Genomic DNA, 25,125 nt, shown 5'->3' with positions numbered 1-25,125 from the left:
TCCTGCCAGGAACTGCAACAGTTACCAGGTTGTGCACGCTTCGAGGACTGCCTTTCTTCATCCTGCACCAGAAGGACTGAAGGAATCTCCCATGGAGTGACAGATTCACTTCCCTGCTTCAGCAGGCACCACTCTGCAGCTACGACCGGCAGTCTGGGTACCTTCTCCTGACAACGAGCGTTGATCCTGGAACACAGGTGGTAGACCGAAGTAACCCTGACTGTCCAAAGGTGCAGCTCTCTGAATTTGGTGGAGGTAAGAGCTTGCCTCCCCGTGCCAGACAGTACCCCTCTGCACCGCGTGTTTTGTAGCTCCTAGGGCTTCTGTGTGCTTCTCCAAGTAATCCTTCATGCACAGCATAGCCTAGGTCTCCAGCACTCTATCCTGTGACGCTCAGCTCCCTGAGTTGTTCTCCGGCGGTGTGGGATCCCTTTGTGTAGTGCTGCAATGACCGTGATTTGCAACTCCTTTGTCCCTGTGTCCTGGGACTCCTGTGGGTGCTGCTGGTCTTCTGAGGGCTCTCTGAGGTGCTGAGAGCCCCCTCTGTCTCCTCAGTGTGAGTTGAGACCTCCAGGTCCCTCCTGGGCCCGGGCAGCACCTTTCCCCCCCAAATACGTCTTTTGCATGAGCTAAGGCTTGTTAGTGGAAACCAGTGACGAATACCAGCCTGCATACATCTACCCAACGTGGCACATCTCTTGCACCAAGCAGGAACCCACAGCTGTCTTCTTTGGTCCATTTCAAACTTTTTCTCCTAACCAGAGTATCCACTTTTGCACCTTCATCCGTGTTAGCATGGGCTCCTGTTCTTCCTGGACTCTTCATCTGTTCTTGGGCTTGGTCTCCTCTCTCCGCAGGTCTTCAGGTCCAGGAATCCATCTTTGGTGTCTTGCAGTCTTGCTTGGTTTTTGCATAATTCTTTATCACAACTTCTAGTGTGTTCTGAGGAAACTTGCTGTACTTTACTACTGTTTTTCTGGGCTCTGGGGTGGGGTACTTTACTTACCTTTGGTGTTTTCTTACACTCCCAGCACCCCTCTACACACTACTCTTGCCTAGGTGGGAAACCGACAGTCGCATTCCACTATTTTAGTATATGGTTTGTGTTCCTCCCTAGGACCGTTGTAACCTATGGTGATTTTCACTATTTCCACTATTTTATTACTGTTTACTTACCTGATTTTGGTTACTAGTGTATATTTTATGTATAATACTTACCTACTAAGGGAGTATAGCCTCTAAGATATATTTGGCCTTGTTTCACTAAAATAAAGTACCTTTATTTCTTGTAACATTGAGTATTGTATTTCGTCTGTGGAGTACTGTGTGACTACAGTGGTATTGCAAGAGCTTTGCATGTCTCCTAGTTCAGCCTTGGCTGCTCTGCCTACAGCTACCGTTAGACAGCCTGGCTTCTTCTAGACACTGACTACATTTCACTAATAAGGGATAACTGGCCCTGGTATAATGTGTAAATACCTGTGGTACCCACTACAAACCAGGCCAGCCTCCTACAATGTCCACTACTGTTGAAGCTATTGAACCTCAGACGATTTTCATTTCCTGATGAACATAGGGTAATATCAGCAGAATACATATGAACAGTTTTAAGGTCAATAAAATAGTCAGAATAGTAGACACTCCAAGGTGTAGATGATATTATTTGGGCTGAATGACTATGAATAATGAATGAAAATCTGGAATTCTGCTATCCATTGTGTACCATTATAACAAGACAGGGGGGAGGCATTGTAAGTGATACGCAGTATATGAGAAAGTATGTGAGCACAATGTTTGGATTAGGACTGGCACATGATAGCTATAGAATTCATTTACCTGAAAATGAGGATTGTTTTGTATGGAGAGGACCATTCTCTGCTCCTCACTTAGGTGAGAAAGTGAGGACCCCTCACGCATGTTAGTATAATTTCTCCTTAAAACAGTGCTGTGAAAGGGGGATACAGAGCTATGAGGACCAACACCACTTGTTACAAAAGTACCACGGGTCAGCCTTCCTTCACACGTTGGCCAGTTATACACAACCTGCATATTCTAAGGATGGCAGACGGTCTTGGCGATGCAAAAGCACTTGTAATACGCATGGTAGAACCCCAACACTCAAGGGCACATCTTATAATCAATAAACAAGTTCCAAAGCCGCAATTCATCAATATGTAAACGTTTTAAAATGTTGTCCTTTATTTGCTGGAAATAATTTACACTCAAAAACATACGATGCATATCGAAACATGCAACACTATTGTTAACATTGTCGAATATTGCAAATCTATATAATTGTTCATTAAGCCATCCTTTACGGTAAAACTTTAAAGGCCTCATTATGAGTGTCCATGTAGGGTGCCCCCTACTCTCCTTCCCTTCCCCTCAGAGTTACTGTTTCTAATGTCATTGGTAACTATGGGAGAGGGGAATGACCGGGTATTCCGGAATGCATAAATAATATGCTCTCAGGAATGAGGGAATCCAGAATAATGCTTCGATGTTCCATGGTAATTTCGAATATTCTTTCCAGAACTTCATCAGGACATTTTGGCTGATTTCAGCATCGAAAGTGTCTAGGTGAAAACTCCCAAGCAGTGGAATTACTGCAGAACTCGTAATCCCAATAGGTCACGTAACTACTGTTTCTGGCTCAGTCGTGATTACCAGGGCCCTCAAAATGAAGCTTTTAGAACAGGAGAATAGGAAACGACAAGTAGTAGATAGCTTGAGAAAGGGGGGTGGGGGTCTGAAATGTCGTTCAAAAGGTACAGCAGACTAGAGTGGGGACTGGGCTGATCACTTCTCTACTGTATTGTGCACTACTTATGCAAATGTGCCCCAGGCCTTGACAGACCGTTCACCCTAGCATTATGGAGACCACAGTCACCTTTCCTCTAGGGTACGTTTAAAGTGTGTTCGGTATTTTTTCAAAATGTGTGATGTCAGAGGTGGTATGAAGTTAGGGACGCAGAGAAATGTCCTTTAGCTATAACTCAAGGATACCTTTAAAATGTGCGTGGGTGGTAAGAAGTTAGGCTCACAGAGAAATGTCCTTTAGCTGTGATTCTAGGGTACGTCCAAAGAATGTAGTCTTTAAGCCAAGCTAAACTTGTGCTGTCTGAGGTGGTAGGAACTTAGGGCCGCAGAGAAATGTCAATTAGCTTTAATGGAACAGTGTAGTTTCAACCAGTAACTCTTAGATAGAGTTGGATGAAAATGGGAACTGCTCTAATTTCAGGAGGAAGTACTAAATCGTGAGGAGAATCCAGTTTTCGAACACCCTCCCCTCAAAGGTGGTGAAATGCTACTGCTGGATTGGTGGGTACACCTATAAGTTGTAGACTTCATAGAATATTCCATTACAATCTAACTCCAAATCAAACCCCAAAGTCTTTAAACACTCTGGATTGTATTAAATACTGCAGAAAATAATATACATCACACCGACCTGTCAAGGCTGAGGAACGGGATCCTCGAACTTGCGTTTCATTTGATTGGATAACATTGTGGTCTAGAGAGCTCCCACCATAGAAATAGTCATTTAATTATAAAAGTACTTAAAATAAATGAGTCATCTTCCCTCTCCTACTTTGTACCTGCCATTTAGGATTTTTGCAATGATATGGATAGCAGCAGCTTTTACTCTTCAAAACTGGCTTAAAGAAATGTAATATTTGCATAAAAACATTCCACAGCTCTCTTTAATGTTGTACATTTCCTACTTTCTCCTGCAGTAATGATTGGGATTTCGAAGCGCTTCTGGAGTTTGGATCTCACAACGTAGTGCGGTTCTTGGTCACAGAACCTTGGCATGGTCTCCTTCAGGATGCCCGACGTGGTGCAAGCCCTCCCCGGTCATAATGATCTAGCAAACTGTGGGCTACAAAGCTGCTGTTTGCATGCAGGGTGTCACATTTCCTGCAGATCACAATCTCACATTTAGGACACATCTTTCTTGAACGAGGTTGTCTCAAAGAACACATTTCTTCTCTCGCTGGCTTCACCTCCTTCTCAAAGTCCTTAGGAGAGACTTTTTTCTTGTCTTCACATACCTGACTCCCTGCTCGAGGACTACAAAAAACACAAAGAAGACAGAATAATTATTAGTTTTTTGGGTTCATTTTTGATTTTATGTTGTCTTTGAGCTACGCTTCCGCGCTTTGTAAGTGGTGGTTTATATCTGATTTGATCTCGTTTCCTTACAGTTCGAAAACCTGCACATGCTGAAATGCTGACATCAGTGACTTGACGCACAGTATCGCTTCTTTCTCAAATTTATGTCACTGTATGTACTGCAACTGAACAAGACAGCACCAGTACCCATCCACCCGCCACCCCTCCCACAGTGCTTCCTTAAGAGTTTAGCGGCAAGAGGGGGCTGCCTCCAACAGTCCTACAGCAACCCTCCGAAAGTATTGGCAGGGAGCTTTTAACAAATGCGTTTTTGCCAACATGACAGTTAAACTGGCAGCGTGATGGACGAGCCAGCAGCAGTTTTTTTTCTTCATTTTTCATGATCAAGCTCTCATTAACAAAATAAACAAATAAATAACAATGTCTTATACAACTTGGAAGTTCTCCCCAGTGCATGGGAACATTGATTGTTTTACCTGGCCGGACCCTATGATGTGCATGGCAGTACTGGACAGCAAAAACAAGGCAGAAGGGTCAGAGGCCGCACCCAATGTGCATGTTAGCCAAGGAATGCCAGCGCTGACCTGCTTTGAGGATGTTCCTAAGGAGGAGCTGCTGATCCGTCATCAGAACAAAGGAGTTCCCACGCCTTCAAATGAGTCAGGGGGCCAAGACTACAGGAGATTAGAAATTCACTTGTTTTGAGCAAATGTCCCATTGTCACCCATCTCTGATTGATTCCCAGAGTGTAGATCTGCTCTCAGACAATGCCAGGATTTTGGCTGGTTTTATCAGGTGAAACTGCACAGGTTGACTCCCTTCCATTAACTTTTCCATGTGGCTCAACAGAGGTGATGGACAATCTTTTACAACAAGTAGGATTTATAACATTTTGCAAAGTGGGGTGATTATTTTCAATGTGAGTTAACACTGCAAAGACCATTTACACTATTTGGTCAAATAAACAGCAAATTACACACAGAGCGGAACAGCGGGCAAGAGAGAGGAGTTGGAACCATGGTTTCAGTAACGTTGAACTGTCCTGGAAGGGAAGCCCAGGAATGAGATGGGCCATGCTGGAACCTAGAGTTTGCCAGCTTGTGGGGAAGAGAGGGATTAAGCTTGGCATTCTGTTAACCCACCTGTGGGGAAATGATCTAACCTCCTGTGGGAGGAGCCCTCTTTTGCAGGACATACGGCAGGGTTTTACCAGGATTGCCACCCTTATGGGAGGCGAGGAATTCTTTTGGATGGAAATTATCCTATGTGGAGTGTGGCAGGGAGCTAGATCACCTTCGGCTATTGAAACGTCCAGGTGGAGAATTCATCGGTCCCTACAGAAATTTACAATGCAGCAGGATTCGGTTTCATCAGGCATAGCCTGCTCAGTAGACAACTGAGTGGTAATTTTGCACCAGATGGTGTACACTTATCTGATGTGGGCACTGACATTTTCTACTAAACTTTAGAGATGCTCTGGAAAGAGCTGGCTGTACTTAATGGGAAAGTAAGGAGAGCACATTTGGTGGGGGCGGTTATTATGAAGTGCCATCCCCGACGCTTGGTGAAGTTACAGGGTGATTCTAAAGATTTAAAACAACTAAAAAGGCCTCCAGATAGTGGATCTTGGAGCGAAAAAGCAATTCCTCAGGTCGCTGGGAGTCTTTATGGCGGGGCCTGGGAAGACGCAACAGCGCTCCTTAATCCCTCAAGGGACAGTTGGCATCCTAAGCAACTGTGGAGACTAGCCCGGGGTCTCTCTCTGACTTGTTAGGAGCAGGACACAAAAGTGAAAGAGAAGGGTGGTAACCCACGATAAAGGAACGAGCTGTAAAGAATCTAAGGGGCATATTTATACGCTGTTTGCGCCGAATGTGCGTCAAACATTTTGACGCACATTCGGCGCAAACCTTGCCCCATATTTAAACTTTGAGGCCCCAGCCGCAGACGTCAAAATTCCACTATGTGAGTCATTTTTTGGATGCGGGAAACTGCCTTGCGTTAATGACATGCAAGGTAGGCGTCCCCGCCCAAAAAATGACTTTAAGGCCTGTGCGCCTTATTTATACTCCCGCGTCATTTTGACGCACTTGAGAGGGCAGGCCTTAAAAAACGGTGCACAGCCTGATGTGCGCCCTTTTTTAACGCCTGGGTCAGGGCAGGCGTTAAGGGACCTGTGAGCTCACTTCCATGGTCTCTGACCATGGAAGGAGTCCAGAGATGCCCTTCCCTGCCCCCAGGGACACCCCCTGCCACCCTCGCCCACCCCTGGAGGACACCCATGGATGAGCAGACCCATCACAGTTAAGTACAGGTAAGTTGAGGTAAGTATTTTTTTTTAAAAAAAATTAAGTGGCATAGGGGGGCCTAATTTGGCCCCCCTACATGCCACTGTGCCCAATGGCCATGCCCAGAGGACAGAAGTCCCCTGGGCATGACCATTGGGCAAGGGGGCATGACTCCTGTCTTTGCTAAGACAGGAGTCATTTCAATGAGGGTTGTGCGTAAAAAAATGGCGCAAGTCCAGTTTGAGGCATGATTTTTGCCTCAAACCTGACTTGCACCATTTTTTGACGCACAACCCCCATTTTCTTCTACGCCGGCGCTGCCTGGTTTGAGTCTTTTTTTTTTACTCTGACCAGTCCGCAGCACCAGCTAACATCATTCCATAAATAAGGTCCCCGCATGGCGCGTAGGAATGGCGTTAGCCGGCGGTAACATTTTTGACGCAAACCAGCACCGGCGCTGGTTTTTGTCAAAAAGTATAAATATGGGCCTAAGTGCTTTGGTGCTGAGAACACCAAACAAGACAGCTCTAGCTTTCTCACGATGGGTGTCGGTAATTTAAGGAATTCACCTTTGACACCTGGATCGCCCGTAAAATAATCTAACCTGTGTAATCAATAAGCTTGCAACATATTTTATCCACAAATGGTGTCACTGGCATTTATTATGGTGCACGCATTATATTGTTGTAAATCTCAAGGTCCTCACATCCTCAAAGGGCTAGGGGTAGCAGCAACGCTACGCGGGTTCCTTTGCTCTCAGCTGATTGCCTTCCGTACCATCCGTTGCAGGCTCTGGAGATGTACACGTTTATTTCTCAACTGTTTTAGTTAATACTGCAAGGACTTTGTAATCCCTTATTCCTGAATAGTGCATGGAAACCTACTCTTTGAAAACCTGTCATGTTCTTAAACCATGCTTAATAATAAAACCATCAGCACAGTTTTCTGTTTAGTTCGACCCAATGCCATAACACTGTGGTTCAGTAATCCGGCCTCAATAGTACACCTCCCACCGCACCATGCCCCTCTGGTCATTTTATGTCCATGCTGCTGCTGCTGCGATATATCTATTCTGTTAGGCGCCTGGGCAGGTTGCGCCATCCGGCGATAAGTCTGTGTGCTATTTTAAACACTTAAGTAAATTTCTATTGGTGCTCACAGCATAGTCGTTGTGTCTGCCCACTTCACCATAGCTCATTTTACCGACCTCTGAAAGATGAAAGGCAAAGTCGACCACGTTAGGATTTGAAAGCCACATTTGTTATTTTTTGTTTTGGCAAAATGTATCAGTGTTGTGAACGTAATATTTCTTATAATTACATAATTATTTACAATAGTGCAGATGCTGTAACATCGACAAACAGATGTCACACATATTCACATTTTTAACATAGATAAAAATGTTTTCCCATACTGAAATAGTTGCCTATTGTGCGCTACAAGATTCAGTTAGCGCTGTAAGCGTATTGGCCTATGTAACACGTTTTGCATATTATTGAGTTACTATTGTGTTTTAGTAATTTTGTATCAATAAAGTATGCATATATTACTGCCCCGTCGGTCACATATACAGGTAGGTGCAGAATTCTCAAAACTGAACTCAAACAAATGATTTATTATTATCATGTTTATAAACTCACATTTATTAATCGGTTCTCAGAGCGCTTACTTTTATCACAAGTTCAGCCTCTGCGTCTGACACACATACTCTTGATCGAATGCTGTGATAAGTGACTCAGAGAATACTTGTTACGATGAACAAGCCATGCACTGTTCAACGCAAAATGCGATTAGTTTTTCTTTCTTTTGGAATCCGATCTGGCAACCCTATTCACTAGACAAGTAATTTACACCTTCTCAAGGGTGCATTTCATTCTATACACAACTGTTTCATTTTGGGGTAATTTTCTACTCAGTAAATGGTTAATCGTTGATATTGGTCAGATATACCTTTACAATACTGCCATTTCGCTCTACAGAGAGGAATTGAAGACCTGCACATTCAGACTGGGCAAAGGTCTTCTAAATATTGAAAAACATGTTGTTAGTAAGGCCACACAATGTGCACACGTCCAGTTGCAGCAGCATTTGAGGTACTAGAAGTCACACACTATATTTATTGACTAGCAATCCCATCGAGCTCCTGGCATTTTTGAAAATATATACTATGTACGTTTCTCTCACCAGTTGTAAACTCGCTAACCACTAAGGCCCATATTTATACTTTTGTAGCGCCGCATTTACGCCGCTTTTGACGCAAAAATGGCACAAACTTGCAAAATACAATTGTATTTTGCAAGTTTGCGCCGTTTTTGCGTCAAAAAATGACGCAAATGCGGCGCTAAAAAAGTATAAATATGGGCCTAAGAGTCGAATATGAGCTCACACTGGTGATTATAGGAGAGAAACATTCTTTCAAATAGGTGCCCAATTCTTCAGAACTTGCACAGTTTTTGTCTATGGCCCATTTGCCTCCTATGGATTGTTTCAATAAGACCGTAATTTATGTCTTTATATTGCAACATATTTTTCTCTTAAAATGGCTTACACATTCTAGCAGAAGGGAAATATTAGATTGTATGGGTTATATGCAGACTGCGCTTGACATACCTCAACAATACTCCTCAAACAAACCCCTGCACCTTCACAAACACACACAACTTGGCCCTACGTGATCAACATGCATTAAACACAAACCCCCTTTCAGTCAGGCACTCAACATTGCTACAAGGCATAGAGTTGGCTAAGTGTTTACTACCTGAGCAGCTCATCCACAAAATTCCAGTACACTCAATACCACATAACACCTATCCACATAATTCCACTGCACACCATGCCACATAATTCCACTTCACAAATCCACTCCACACCACACAATTTCACCACACCCAGGCCCATAGTTATACTTTTTTTGCACCGCATTTGCGTAATTTTGTTGGCGCAAAAGCGGAGCTAACTTACAAAATATAATTGTGTTTTGAAAGTTTGCACCTCTTTTGTGTTAAAAAGTGACGCAAATGTGGCACAAAAAAATATAAATATGGGCCACAATTTCAATTCAGCCCACCTAATTTCACACCATGCCACATACAACCACTCCACTCCAAACCAAAACCCTTGGGTAAAAGACCTTGTAATTTACAATGCCAATAGTTCCAACTCTCACAAATGCGAGACATATTGCATGGAAAATGCGTGTTATTTTTTCTTTCCAAAAAACGCCCATGGTTTAAGGGATGGAGCCAAAATGTTAGCTCGCAAGACTGTGGCATACGCTTTATTTCTCTTTAATCCAACACCAGACACTTACTGACTCTTTATTTCTCTCTTGCAGGTTCCTTTTCATCCCTACATTGTCCCTTTGCTGCTATGGTTCCATCTTTCTCTTCCTCGTTATTTTCCTCTTTTGCATTTTGCTCTCTCTTGCTGGAGATCAAAGTTAATTAAGGAAACATAGGTGCCGGTCCCCGAAAATGTGTTCAGTGGGCCTCACCTACAACTACCAGCTCAAATGAAGCACTGGCCATGGGACATTTTAACAGATGGACGCCTCATATGTGGCCAGCAAAATGGTGTGAGTCATGGAGGATCGGGTCAGGTTGGCCTGCTCCTCTGTCTCATTCCTTGGCACTCACTCCTATGCCATGTTCACAGTTGCCACCAGAGCCCAGGAATAAATGAGCTATCCATTCCACGAGCCTGCAGCACGGCAAGTCAGAGAAGATCAGCTGCCACCCACCACTGTGCCTGTATGCAAACGGGGTGCAAGAGTGCATGCCACATCACCAGCTCCTCCTTGGATGTTTTCTGATTTTAACCCCCTCCCCATTGCACTAGGGAAAGGTGAAGGGGTGCAGGCATATGGACATACAGGCCCATATTTATACTTTTTGACGCAAACCAGCGCAGGTGCTGGCTTGCGTCAAAAATTTTAACGCCGGCTAACGCCATTCCTACACACCATGAGTAAAAAAAATGACTCAATCCAGGCAGCGCCTGCGTAGGGGAAAATGGGGGTTGTGCGTCAAAAAATGGTGCAAATCAGATTTGAGGCAAAAATCATACCTCAAACCGGACTTGGGCCATTTTTTGACGCACAACCCCTTTGAAATGACTCCTGTCTTAGCAAAGACAGGAGTCATGCCTCCTTGCCCAATGGCCATGCCCTGGGCACTTCTGTCCCCTGGGCATGGTCATTGGGCACAGTGGCATATAGGGGGGCCCAAATTAGGCCCCCCTATGCCCCTATTAAAAAAAAAAAAATACTTACCTCAACTTCCCTGTACTTACCTGGGATGGGCATACCCCAATCCATGGGTGTCCTCCAGGGGTGGGCGAGGGTGGCAGGGGGTGTCCCTGGGGGCAGGGAAGTGAGCCCACAGGTCCCTTAACGCCTGCCCTGACCAAGGCTTTAAAAAACGGCTCACATCAGGCTGTGCGCCGTTTTTTAAGGCCTGCCCCCTCCTGTGCATAAAAATGATGCTGGAGTATAAATAAGGTGCACAGGCCTTAAAGTAATTTTTTGGACAGGAACGGCTACCTTGCATGTCATTAACACAAGGCAGTTTCCCGCATCCAAAAAATTATGCACACAGTGGAATTTTGACGTCCGCGGGCTCGGATGTCAAAGTTTAAATATGGTGCACGGTTTGCGCCGGATGTGCGTCAAAATGTTTGACGCACATTCGGCGCAAACAGAGTATAAACATGCCCCACAGTACCTCTGCCCTTAGGCAAAGTGGTGGTCTTTAAATTAAGAAACCCTCTGCCACTGGGAAAGGCATGGGGAAATAATCACACACTTCCCCCATAAAATTCCCCTTGCCCTTGGGCTTGGGGTGGGGGGGTTGCAAGATGTTTAGATTAGAGATTTAGATGCAATACCCCAAGAAACATTTTTGGGAAAAAATCTGATGATGTTTGCAAATATCTGGAGACATTTTAAAATAAAACTGTTTGGAAGAGACCTTACCTGCATCAATATTTACACTATTTACAGCTCCATTTCTGTCACCACCACAATTTCCAGCTTTATTACCAACACCACTGCCAACACCTTAGCAGCTTTAGTGCTAGCATCACCATCAGGACTATAACTATCAATGCCACCATTGCTATTCTGTCACCGCTAGCTCCACTATTCCATTATCACCACCACCAATATTACCAGTAAAAAATATATATATTTATATATTAATGAAGAGAAAGTGAGCAGGAGCAACAAAAGATATTATCAGACAAGGACACGGTATTAAAAGTATCAGATATGGCACTAAGTGATAAGGAGGTGTAAAATGTGTCTTTGGGACTTTCCTATTGTAATGTTATAGTTAGCTGGGGTAACTATAACTACTGAATTTCACTGGTTTTGTGTGTGTGAAATGTGACCCTAACTATAACGTCCCTATAATCTTCGTTTTTTTCAGTGAATTTCTCTGTTTTTGAAAATTATTTTTCCTAACCATAACACCTGTGTAACCTTTGTTGTTTTCAGTGAATTTCGATGTTTTTTAAAGTAATTTTCATTATTATACGTTAATCAAACCACTGCCACGCATGGCTGAAGGCCATGCACGGCGAGGGTTGGCAGCAAGATTTGGCCTGTGGCCAGGCCCTCTGGCCAACCCCCTAAAACTATTTAACCCCGCACAGTGCAAAGGCCATGCGCAGAGGGGGTTGGCTGCAGGGCCTAGCCTGTGGCAAGACTCCGCAGCTGACTCCCCTAACCACCCATTCCCACACTGCACACTGCCTTTGGCCATGTGTTGTGGGAGTTGGATGCAGCCTGTCTCTCTGGGTGTGAGGGAGTGCATCTGGTAAGAAAGTGGCTGTGAGAGTGTCTGTCTGGGTGTGAGTGGGTGCATCAGTGACTTAGTGAGTCTGTGAGTGGGTATGTCAGTGTCTGTGTGGGTCTGTGAGTGGGTGCGTGAGGGTCTGAGAGGGGCCGTGAGTGGGTTAATGAGGGTCTGAGTGGGTCTTTGAGTTTCTAAGTGGGTCTGTGAGTGGGTGCATAAGAGCCTGAGTGGGTGTGTGAGTGGGAGGAAGAGATTGAAAGAGACAAATTGAGAGAGAAAGAGAGTGAGAGAGAGAGTTTTTAGGCTTTGATGAATGACATACCTAGAATGAGTGAGAAACTTCTGGAGAAATTGAAAAGAAAAATATATTTGTCAATTAAAAACAGTGAGATCACCTTCAGTATGAACCTTAAACTTTTGAAGTTCAAAAGAAATTAAAGAAAGAAAATGATCATGGACACACCTGGAGTAGAACTCTCAACTTTCAGTGTGAGGGTCTGTGACCTTAACCTTTAGGCCATAGGTGACTCCTTACTGTGATGCTTTCTGACATACCTATGATAGTCAACACCCACATGTGATTGGAAAGAAACATGAATGTTTCATCATTGGGAAGGTTTAACAGTCAAAAACTGGTAAATAAACAAACACACTGCTAAGCCATACTAGGATTTGAACCTTCAGCCTATTGAGTGACAGCACAAGTCCTTGACCGTTAGCCCAGAAGTGACTCTGTTCCACTCTGCATACAAACATAGCTATAACATTCATACCAAACATCATGCTAGTCTTATTCTTTCAAGTCACTGTATGGAGAGACCATTTAAATGACAATTTCTCTCTCTCTCTCTGGTGATCCCTGGTACTGCATGGGGGCCGTGTGCCCTCTCCGGACACATGTACATTCTCGCCCCGGGGAGGTGGTGGTCCCCAGGGCTGCGAAAGGTCCAGAAGGCCTCCCTGCATACCTCATTAGATTAGCCCCTGGGAGTTGGCAATCCCCAGGGCTGCGGGGGGACCACTTGCCCCCCCCCCACAAAAGTAAATCTTCACCCAGAGGAGGTAGTGGTCCCCGGGGTGCGGGGGAGGGGCTGGCAGTTCAGGCTGGATTGTTCCCATGGGTAGCAGGGTCAAGACTGATTTACATATGACTGGGTCCAAACTGGGTGGCAAAGTGAGCAAAAAAACATGAATTTAACCCAGATCTGTCCATCTTCCTTTTGTGTTGCTATATTCACCCCAAGTGCCCAGCCTATGCCGAGACATGAGTCCCTTGTTCGCTGTGCCACTGGATTCAAGCTAGCCTTGCTGATGAGGGGTGATACCCTGGAATGGTCCCAGGCAAGTTGTTTCAGGTCCAGGAAGGACCTGGTCTGGCTGTTCAGGCTAGACTGTTTCCATGGGGAGCAGGGTCAAGACTGATTTGCATATGGTGGGTCCAAACTGGGGTGGCATGGTGAGCAAAAGAACAACGGTTTTAACCCAGATCTGTGACTGGGTATGAGTGTTTGAAAAGTTCCAGCACTCCTTCCATCATCTTTTTGTGTTGCTATATTTACCCCAAGTGGCCAGGGTATCCCAGAGGTAGGTCCCTTTGCTTGCTGTGCCACTGGATTCAAGCCGACCCGGCTGATGATGGTTGATACTCAGCAATCAGTCCCTAGAGGCTTGTTTCTGATCCAGGGAGGACCTTGCCTGGCAGTTCAGACTGGACTGTTCCCATGGAGGTGGGGGGGGGGGGGGGGTCAGACAGATTTGCATATGTCTGGGTCCAGACTGGAGTGGCATGGTGAGCACAAAAACAATGGATCTAACCCAGATTTCTGACCAGGGGTGAGTGTTTCAAAAGTTTCAACACCCTGTCCATCATCTTTTTGTGTTGTTATTATACTGTCAAAGTAATTGGCTGATGATGGTTGATACTCAGCAATCAGTCCCTAGAGGCTTGTTTCTGATCCAGGGAGGACCTTGCCTGGCAGTTCAGACTGGACTGTTCCCATGGAGGGGGGGGGGGTCAGACAGATTTGCATATGTCTGGGTCCAGACTGGAGTGGCATGGTGAGCACAATGGATCTAACCCAGATTTCTGACCAGGGGTGAGTGTTTCAAAAGTTTCAACACCCTGTCCATCATCTTTTTGTGTTGTTATTATACTGTCAAAGTAATTGGCTAAATCATAGAAGCTGAACCTATGAGAATAACAATCAACTAGAATGCAGAATATCCTGAACTCCCCAATACCACCTCTCACCAGAGGCGATGGATGGAATTACTTACATAATTGACTCCATGCTAGAGCAGGGGGATTTAAAAAGAGATACTAGGGAGCCCTTGCAATTCTCCTATAATGGGCCTGCAGAAACCAGGTAAGAATTGGAGAATCGTACAGGACCTTGGAAAGGTTAATAATATTGTTGTCCATGTTGTCCTGTGGTACAGAATCCTGATATGAATGTGTTACAAATACCCTGCGATGCTGAGTGGTTGATGGTCATTGGCCTGTGCCAAGCATTCTTTTTGATTCCTTTGCATGAGGACAGACAGTTTCTCTTTGCATTCTGCTTCCAAAATAGTTGTGGCATGGTGATGAGTCCCACAGGGGTATACAGAAAGTCTCTCAATCTCCAATCAGATACTGAAACAAGAATCTGGAGAGCTTGCAGTGGCCATGCAATTGAGTCTTTGGCCAGTATATTGATGACCTACTGGTGGCGTTGACAATGCATGAAGCATGCAGACAAGACACCATTACTCTATTGAACCATTTGGTTGGAAATGGATATAAAGTGTCCCCAACAAAATTGCAAAATTAAATCTTGAAGCCAGCCACAAAGTAAGATTGTGGCTCCGCAGATAAGTTCCCAAGCACATGGAGCTACCAGAGGAGATGATACCTGTTGGTGAAATGTTAAAGCAGGGTAGTGGAGCTGTAGGGTAGCACTGAGTGGCCCAACACCCAAAAGCCGCAGGATGACCCATGAATGGGACTGTGAACCCAGCATGAAGGAGCTGCCGACCCTCTCCATTCAGCCGCATCTTGGCAGCAGCTGTGCCATTCTGACAGTGAACTTGGGCGGTGGCCTCAGCCCCATCCTTTAATCAATCAGTCAATCAATCAATCAGGGAATTTGTAAAGTGCGCTACTCACCCGTGAGGGTCGCAAAGTGCTGAGGGGAGTAGGTGAGGGGGGCTGCTACTGCTCGAGCAGCCAAGTCTTGAGAAGTCTCCTGAAGGTAAGGAGGTCCTTGGTCTGAAGCAGGTGGGTGGGAAGAGTGTTTCACATCTTAGCGGCGAGGTGCAAGAATGATCTGCCACCAGTGGTTGTTCTGCGGATGCATGGGATGGTGGCGAGCACAAGGGCGGCGGAGTGAAGCTGTTGGGTCAGGTTGCAGTAGGAGAGCCATCTGTTGAGGTATTCTGGCCCGGTGTTGTGCAGTGCCTTGTGAGCGTGGGAAAGGAGTTTGAAGGTGATTCTTTTGTTGATGGGGAGCCAAGGCAGGTCTCTCAGGTGGGCTGTGATGTGGCAGTGGATGTCCAGGATGAAGCGTGCAGAGGCGTTCTGGATGCGTTGCAGTCTTTTCTAGGGTTTGGCCATGGTTCCTGCGTAGAGGGCATTGCGGTAGTCCAGTTTTCTGCTTACAAGGGCTTGGGTGACTGTTCTTCTAGTTTCAGTGGGGATCCATTTGTAGACCTTCCGAAGCATGCAGAGGGTGTTGTAGCAGGAGGAGGAGATGACGTTGACTTGCTGGTTTATAGATAGTGAGGAGTCCAGGATGAATCCCAGGTTGCGTGCGTGGTCGGTGGGTGTTGGTGAGGTTCCCAGTGTGGCAGGCCACCAGGAGTCATCCCATGCGGAGGGGTGGAGCCGAAGATGAGGACCTCAGTCTTGTCGGAATTCAGTTTAAGGCAGTTGTTATTCATCCATTCAGAGATGGCCTTCATTCCTTGGTGGAGGTTGGTCTTGACGGTGTCCTTGGTGAGGGAGAGGATCAGCTGGGTGTCATTTGCGTATGAGATGATATTGAGGTTGTGAAATCGGGCGATGTTAGCGAACAGAGCCATGTAGATGTTGAAGAGGGTCGGGCTGAGGGACGAACCCTGGCATACGCCGTAGATGATTTTGGTGGCTTCAGAGCAGAATGGAGGGAGGCGGACTCTCTGAGTTCTGCTGGTGAGAAAAGAGGTGATCCAGTCCAGGGCTCTATTGCAGATTCCTGCTTTGCTGAGGTGTGTGCATAGGGTGTGGTGGCAGGTGGTGTGGAACGCGGCTGAGAGGTCCAGGAGGATCCTTGGTGCTGCGGGCCTGCTTGCACATATTCTGCATGGTCCCTATGGGAAAGTCTGCATGGTCCCTATGAAGTAGTTGGTGGAGGACACTGGCACCATGCCTCCTTGCAGCCACTGCTGGTTCTTGGACAGATACACGGCGGCTGCCCCACCCCTGCCTCTTGAACATTGCTTTAAGACCTTTTACAGTACTGCCAGGAGCCTGCAAGGGGCCACTTTAATGATTGTGAAAGGGCCCCTCATTACTGTTGACCATTTGGAGGGCCATCGAGAAGCCTTGAGGGACTCCCACTAGCCACCTGAAATGCAGCAGAAGGCGAGAGGAGAGATTGCAGCTTCCCCTTCCGTATTAAGGAATCTTCTCCCACTGGCTCCTGGATCCATTGGTCAGAAAGCTATGGCTCCGATGCCTAAGCAGGGGCGCTAGACCTACATACTTCCATTGTAGGGAGATTTGAACTTTAGCGTGGGCCCTTCTCTTTGTTATTCACTGAGCCTCCTAGCTCAAGCTACTCGGCCCGTGCCTGCATCTGGGGCAACTCCTGAGCTGACTAGACTTTTACAGGCTAACTGAGGGCCTCATCAGTGGAATAGCTAACAGTATCCCAGTGTCTCGCTGTCACTCTTGATAGCTACCCCTACCCAGTTTGTCACATGTCAGGACGGAAGATGCCACAGCAGCTCAGATTCTCTGAGGCACTCTCTGGCTGAAGCAGGGGCAGATATGTAAGCAGGACATGGCACTTGATACGATCCTCAAAGAAATCTCAGGATTGAGCACAAAATGACAAACTTGGATGCCATTATGTCGTCCCTTTCTTTAGATATCAAGTCTCTCCATTTGGACTTTTCAGTGGTCCACAAACACCTCGATGCAGTAGACCACCATCTTGATGACCTCAACAGGCAGGTGACAGCAACCAAACTGGCACGGAAATAAGGTGGCTCCAACAGAAGGTCACCAACTTCAAGGACAGGACCCAGTGGAAAAACATCTGTGTTCATGTAGTGCTGGAAGACTCCGAGGGTCCCCATATGGTATTATCTTAGTCCTTCCTGCCTCACCACCTTCCCATTCACTTCCAGGAGCCCCTGGAATTCCAAAGGGCCCACAGGCTGCGCTCCGACAATCTACTGGAGCCACCCCACTTTAAGTGATCACTTACTTCCTCTTACATCATACTCAGGTACGGGCAATCCTGCAGGCAGTGAAACAACATGAGGGCTCCCTCCAATACAAGAACAAATGCATACATAATAATGTGGACTTCACTGACCAAACAGTAATTCTACATAAGAAATTTCTAGAGATACGGCCCCACTTCGTCATCCTAATGTTAATTATGGACTCCTCAACCCTTGGGTGATCACGCACAAGTGCCGGTCTCTGGAATTCCATGACCCACACTAGCAGACTTCCTGGATTCAAGGGGCTTTATGCCGCTGGACACAGAGCAGCATGGATCATCGCCGGTGGAAGAGAATCAGCACATCAACTAGCATGAACAATGGCCCAACTGAAAGGCAAAATGAAGGCTGAAACGTAACCCCCTTCTAACCAAGTGTAGTGTGCGATTACCCATCCTACTGGGGAACCGTCCTGTGAAGGACCCTTTCACCCTCTGGATACCCATCTTCCTTGACTCCTGCGATGCTGAGTAATTCACGGTCATGGCTCCTCTTGATCACGATCCCGCACCTCCTTCCACAGAAAGCCCGGCAGAGCGGCTCCTTAACAAAATGAAGGAAACCCTTGTGCATGACAGAGAAAAGTCATGTTAGCTCCTGAAAGGCAGAACGGAGGCTGAAACTTAACCCCCTTCTTACCATGTCTAGCATGTGATTGCCCATTCTACTGGGGGAACTGTCCTGCGAGGACCCATTAACCCTCTGGAGACCCATCTTACTTGGCTCCTGTGATTGGACAGACTCTGACTTCAGTGCTAATTCTCCTGGATTTGGCTAAATTGTTGATTGGGACACTGGTCAGTGCAAAACAGCTAGAAGACCACACCTGTGGTATCAAACTCTGGGGTCCACCTTTGTTGCCCATTTTTCCTTTCTTCGTATGTACCAAGTCTGCTACCAGAGGCTGTATCCACTTCTGCCTTTCCCTGCATCTGTGTTGGCACCGCAATAAGGATTTCATGATCACCTGCAGCTGACACAGTGAAGGCGGCTACCACGTACACACATTGAATCCCCATTAGTGATCTTAGGTTATGCCCCTACTTCTTCGTCACCCAGTGCATGGTAAAGAAGCCTGTCCCTGTGGAGATCGAATAGTGGAGTAAGACTCATAGGCGAAAGGTTTAGTTCAACTCTCTTGCACCATCTCTTTTCTCCGCACTTTTTTTCTTTTGTCTCTCACTTTGCTCCCTCCCTTCTGCACAAATCAAATCAAATCAAATCATTAACATTTATAAAGCGCGCTACTCACCCGTGCGGGTCTCAAGGCGCTAGGGGGAAGGGGTTACTGCTGCTCGAAGAGCCAGGTCTTGACGAGTCTCCGGAATGCGGAGTGGACCTGGGTGGTCCTGCGGATGGTGGGGAGGGTGTTCCATGTCTTGGCCGCCAGGTAGGAGAAAGACCTTCCACCCGCCGTGGAGTGGCGGATGCAAGGGACGGCGGCGAGAGCGAGGCTGGTGGAGCGGAGAAGACGGGTGGGAGCGTAGAAGCTGAGGCGACGGTTGAGGTATTCTGGTCCCTTGTTGTAGAGTGCTTTGTGTGCGTGGGTGAGGAGACGGAAGGTGATCCTTTTGCTGACGGGAAGCCAGTGCAGGTGTCTCAGGTGGGCGGAGATGTGGCTGTTGCGTGGTATGTCGAGGATGAGGCGGGCGGAGGCGTTTTGAATTCGTTGCAGGCGTTTCTGGAGTTTTGCGGTGGTCCCAGCATAAAGGGTGTTGCCGTAGTCCAGGCGGCTGGAGACGAGAGCGTGGGTCATGGTCTTTCTGGTGTCGGCGGGGATCCAGTGGAAGATCTTCCGGAGCATGCGGAGGGTGAGGAAGCAGGAGGAGGATACAGCGTTGACTTGTTTGGTCATGGTGAGAAGTGGGTCCAAGATGAAGCCGAGGTTGCGTGCGTGGTCCGAGGGGGTCGGTGCGGTGCCAAGGGCCGTGGGCCACCAGGAGTCGTTCCAGGCAGTCGGGGTGTTACCGAGGATGAGGACTTCCGTTTTGTCTGAGTTCAGTTTCAGACGGCTGAGTTTCATCCAATCTGCGACGTCCTTCATTCCATCTTGCAGGTTGGTCTTTGCACTGGTGGGGTCCTTAGTGAGGGAGAGTATCATTTGAGTGTCGTCGGCATAGGAGGTGATGATGATGCAGCAGCCGCCATAAGAGAGAGGAGGGGTCAGCTGGGGGCAGGAGTGGGGCGATGAATGGGAGCTGGGGGGGCGGGGTGTGCAGGAGGTGGCGGCGGGAAAGCGGAGGGAGGGGGGACAGGTAGAGGGGAGAAAAGATGGGGGAGGGGGGTTAAGGGTGGCGGGGAGTTTAGGAAGAAAGTTAGGAGGAAAGTTAGGAAGATAGGGGAGGGGGGGTTATAGAGGTGGAGGTGGGTGAGGGTGAGAGGTAGAAGATAGATTAGGGTGAGGGTGAGAGATAGAGTGAAAGGATAGGAAGATAGGGGGGATTACAGAGGAGGTGGCGAGTGAGGGGGAAAGATCGAGAGATAGGTAGATGGGGGCGTTACAGAGGGGGTGGCGAGTGAGGGAGGTCAGGGAGACGAGACAGGAGCAGGAGGGCAGACGAGGGAAGAACCAAGCAGAAGGTAAAAGAAGAAGAGGAGCAGAAGAGGGAAGAGCAGAAGATAGAAGATCACAGAAGAAGGTAAAGAAGAAGAGGAGCCGAAGATCAGAAGACAGAAGAACACAGAAGAAGGTAAAGAAGAAGAGGAGCCGAAGATCAGAAGACAGAAGAACACAGAAGAAGGTAAAGAAGAAGAGGAGCCGAAGATCAGAAGACAGAAGAACACAGAAGAAGGTAAAGAAGAAGAGGAGCCGAAGATCAGAAGACAGAAGAACACAGAAGAAGGTAAATTAGAAGAGGAGCGACGAGCAGCAGAGGGAAGAGCCAAGAAGAGGGACACAGAAGAAGAAAGCACACGCAGGTCGCGGTGCAAAGGAGAGAGAAAGAAGCACACAGAAGAAGAACACAGATGAAGACAGAAGACGGGGAGCAGGAAAGAAAGAAGAGTACAGATGAAGAATACAGAAAAAGAGCACAGAGGAAGAACAGAGATGAAGAAAAGAAGCAGGAGAGGAGGTGAGTAGTGCGGGGCAGGGCGAGGGGCTGGGCGGTGGGGAGGGTACTTACTGTGAATTCGCTGGGCTTTCTAGGAGGTCTCAGGAGCCTGGGCTGGTGGAGCTGCAGCGGCAGGGGGAGCGACCTACCCTTGGGTCAAGGGTCGCTAACTCTGTTGCGCAGCGGCCGCCATAAGAGGGAGGAGGGGTCAGCTGGGGGGCGGGGGACGGGAGTGGGGCGACGAATGGGAGCTGGGGGGCGGGGGCATGCAGGAGGGGGCGGCGGGAAAGCGGAGGGAGGGGGACAGGTAGAGGGGAGAAAAGATGGGGGAGGGGGGGTTAAGGGTGGCGGGGAGTTTAGGAAGAAAGTTAGGAGAAAAGTTAGGAGGAAAGTTAGGAGGAAAGTTAGGAGGAAAGTTAGGAAGATAGGGGGGGGTTGTAGAGGTGGAGGTGGGTGAGGGTGAGATGTAGAAGATAGATTAGGGTGAGAGATAGAGTGAAAGGATAGGAAGATAGGGGGGATTACAGAGGAGGTGGCGAGTGAGGGGGAAAGATCGAGAGATAGGTAGATGGGGGCGTTACAGAGGGGGTGGCGAGTGAGGGAGGTCAGGGAGACGAGACAGGAGCAGGAGGGCAGACGAGGGAAGAACCAAGCAGAAGGTAAAAGAAGAAGAGGAGCAGAAGAGGGAAGAGCAGAAGACAGAAGATCACAGAAGAAGGTAAAGAAGAAGAGGAGCCGAAGATCAGAAGACAGAAGAACACAGAAGAAGGTAAAGAAGAAGAGGAGCCGAAGATCAGAAGACAGAAGAACACAGAAGAAGGTAAAGAAGAAGAGGAGCGGAAGATCAGAAGACAGAAGAACACAGAAGAAGGTAAAGAAGAAGAGGAGCCGAAGATCAGAAGACAGAAGAACACAGAAGAAGGTAAAGAAGAAGAGGAGCGATGAGCAGCAGAGGGAAGAGCCAAGAAGAGGGACACAGAAGAAGAAAGCACACGCAGGTCGCAGTGCAAAGGAGAGAGAAAGAAGCACACAGAAGAAGAACACAGATGAAGACAGAAGACGGGGAGCAGGAAAGAAAGAAGAGTACAGATGAAGAATACAGAAGAAGAGCACAGAGGAAGAACAGAGATGAAGAAAAGAAGCAGGAGAGGAGGTGAGTAGCGTGGAGCAGGGCGAGGGGCTGGGCGGTGGGGGGGGGTACTTACTGTGAATTCGCTGGGCTTGCTAGGAGGTCTCAGGAGCCTGGGCTGGTGGAGCTGCAGCGGCAGGGGGAGCGACCTACCCTTCTCTCATCCCTCCTCATCTCCACCCTGAGGGGCCTGCTGACCTGTCCCCCTGAGTACCACCTAGTGCTGAACCTCAATTTCATTCTACTTCACCTCTACGCCCTTGCCACGCTACTTGGAGTTTCTGCTACATCTAGTCCAGCGAGAGCTCAGCTCAACTTCCAATTACACCCTCTGCCCCCACTTACATCAACACACTGGTATCATCCTGGTGCAGTAGATGCATTTATTCCCTCCTGAAGTGGACAAACTTAAGAGGGACTGGATGTGTAGGATGGTGCATAGTTACCAGCCTGACCCAGGATCCTCAAACCTTCCCGCTTTTACTGCCACTTCCAAAAAGTGCAGAGTTGCAATACTTCTCTACTACTCTGTTATGTACCTGTAATGTCCCAGAGAGCAGGTACTTTTTTGTCAGAAACAATGTGGTCACTCCCTCACACTCCCTCATACTAGGATCAGTCTATGCCTCCAACTCGGTCAAAGCATATTTTTCTCCTGTATATCCCACCTGCTCACAGAATTCAGTTCCGCAAAGGTAGGGATGGGGGAGGGATTGGGGGGGTGGAACCTCTCTTTTGACCCTCTCTTGGACAAGACAGGACCCCCCTGACTCTTATCATGCATCAGACAAGGCCAAAAAGGCAGGATGTGATCTCAAATCACAGCACCATAGATTTGGCGCCTCTCCCATCTTACAAGGTGGGACTACTCTTACTTGTCAAGTGTCCATAATTCTTCTACGAGGATTGACTACTTCCTTGTTTGTGGCCATCTCCTTCAACTCCTGTTTCATTCCAATATCATACCTGGAAGGCGTTCTGATCACTGCCCCATCCTGATTGACATCCATCTGGGACACCTGATGCCGCTGGGAAAGGAATGAATGATGGGGACGCGCTAGAGACTCCGACGTGGGACTACATATCACAGACTGCTTTGTGGCCCCAGGAGGTGGCCATTTTCCTCTGCACCTACTTGACCAGACCAACGAGTGCTATATTGCGTGTGGGGGCACACTGCAGCACGAGACGTGCTTGAGAGTCCGAGGTGGGACTACATAGCCCAGACTGCTTTGTGGCCCCAGGAGGTGGCCATTTTCCTCTGCACCTGAACCCACTTGACTAGACCTATGAGCGCTATATAGCACGTGGGGGCACACCGCAGCGAGGGATGTGCTAGAGAGTCAGAGGTGGGACTACATATCCCAGACTGCTTTGTGGCCAGAGGAGGCGGCAATTTTCCTCTTCACTTGCACCCACTTGAGCAGATCAACGAGTACTATATAGCGCGTGGGGGCACATCGCAGCACAGGATACATGCAAGCCTCGCCCGGGCGGAGCCCGAAGGAGTCCGGGCTGGGCCACCCCCCTGACATTTATGTTTTTTAAGCAGACTTTGTAAGTATGTTTGCATTTTTATAAACTCTGGGTACAGCCACTTTTTTACATCCTATCCTAAGGGATAATACACTGGTGTAAGTACTGTGATGGGCAAAAGGAAGGCGAATGAAGGCGGGTCTGGGGTGGCACATAGTAAAAAACATAAATGGCAGAAGCATGCAGCGAGTAACTGTGTAATGGACAGGATAGACAAACTCTTAATTGAATGTGAGGATATTTTGACCTCCTCTCAGGACAGAGCACCTAAATGTATTCAGAGCGAAGGTTCCCCAGTAAGACCAAGGGAGGGCAGCAGAAAAATCCCAGAGATGGTAATAAAATGTGGGGCCCCAGTTTTAACTCCTACAGGGCAGAGCATTGCGAGTAAGGCCAATACTCATTCACCATTCTCACCAGCGAGTGCGCCTACATCCTCCGGAAGTGAGCCCCTTCGTGGCACCAACGTCTTCAATCCCCTAATTGATACATCACATGACGATCCTGACAAGTGTTTCAATGGGTGGGACAGTAGACACAGGAGTAACAGACACAAGCCCAAACCTGCCTAATGTTCATAACATCTCATGCATAAAAGACTTACGAGAGGCGGTATCTGAGCTCAAAACCATGGTTAAATCCCTAATTATTATGGTTAAACAGCTAACTCCCATTGACGTGATACCCAGTAGGGATCACAATGGTAGCAACCCGCTCAATCCCCCAGGGTCCTTAACATTTCCGACCAAATTGCCCTCGAACACCGGTAACAAGACTTACATTTGTGCTCCTCCCCCTGTTGCTGTACATCTGGTACCTGGCTCTGGTCACCCTCCATGAGCCGGAGGGATTATGAATTCAAGTGAGGCCCCGACGTACAAAAACATAAACAGTGTTGACAAACCAAGTCTTCATCACCAATTGCCTAGACTAATAAAAGATAAAGTTCCAAATTACGTTGGTCAGCCTGCTCCCAATCAGGCTGATTCTAAAAACACTGTCCTAATGGTTAATATCCCCAAACTACGCCTGCCAGCCCACAGGGAAGGAGGTAATTCTGTAAGAAACAAGGCGATCCATTGGATCCATCATGGGAGGGGTTGTCACTCCATTATACGTAAGGACATTGTTGATGCAGTTAGAAGGCCAGACCCCGTTACCTGTCTAGACACCATTGAACTGACATTTAGGGATAGGAGCTTGGTTGATAATCTGGTGGCCCTAGATGCAAGGACAAGTGCCCAGGGTACTCACACATTCAGTTTAAGTACCCCAGTTCCCCCGTGTGACAGGACAGGATTCACCAACCTCTTAGCAGGCACTTCATCTAATCTAGATAAGAATGATTGAATCGGTGCACCACCTGACATCCCTGCTGACCTACTACCCGTCCCATAACTACTCCTGGTTCGACTGCTTTTCCTATAGCAGACACTAATAACACCCTCCCCCTCGTCTTGGACAGACCTAACCCACCGACTCAGGACCACTTGTTTAAATTAACTCTGAACGTACAGCTTCTGCGGAGTATACAAGGATAGCATTCTGGAACGTGGCAGGTCTACTATCTAAGGTTGTCATAGCAGACTGGTGTGATTTTGTTAATAGCTTCACTGTAGTCTGTGTAAAAGAAACATGGGCAGTAAACCCAATCCACCTAAATGGTTTCAGAACCTATCATACCCCAGCGGAACCATACAAATCTGGGAGAG

The 25,125-nt window shown here is 47.5% G+C and overlaps 1 protein-coding gene across 2 annotated transcripts in view; it reads right to left on the bottom strand.

The window, feature by feature from the left end:
* Positions 1-2,277: 2,277 nt before the first annotated feature.
* The window catches only part of C11H17orf50 (chromosome 11 C17orf50 homolog), a 177,337-nt gene continuing 154,489 nt past the window's right edge, over positions 2,278-25,125 (bottom strand). For both annotated transcript variants that reach the window (XM_069215451.1, XM_069215450.1), the window contains one exon: positions 2,278-4,074. In XM_069215451.1, coding sequence (XP_069071552.1) covers positions 3,825-4,074 — 250 coding nt within the window. In that variant the 3' untranslated portion in view covers positions 2,278-3,824. The remainder of the gene's footprint in view (positions 4,075-25,125) is intronic.

This window comes from Pleurodeles waltl, chromosome 11 (genome assembly GCF_031143425.1).
Source record: "Pleurodeles waltl isolate 20211129_DDA chromosome 11, aPleWal1.hap1.20221129, whole genome shotgun sequence".
In the NCBI taxonomy this organism is placed as follows: domain Eukaryota; kingdom Metazoa; phylum Chordata; class Amphibia; order Caudata; family Salamandridae; genus Pleurodeles; species Pleurodeles waltl.
Note: the sequence above shows the minus strand (reverse complement) of the source record. Positions and strands in the feature narration are given on the sequence as shown.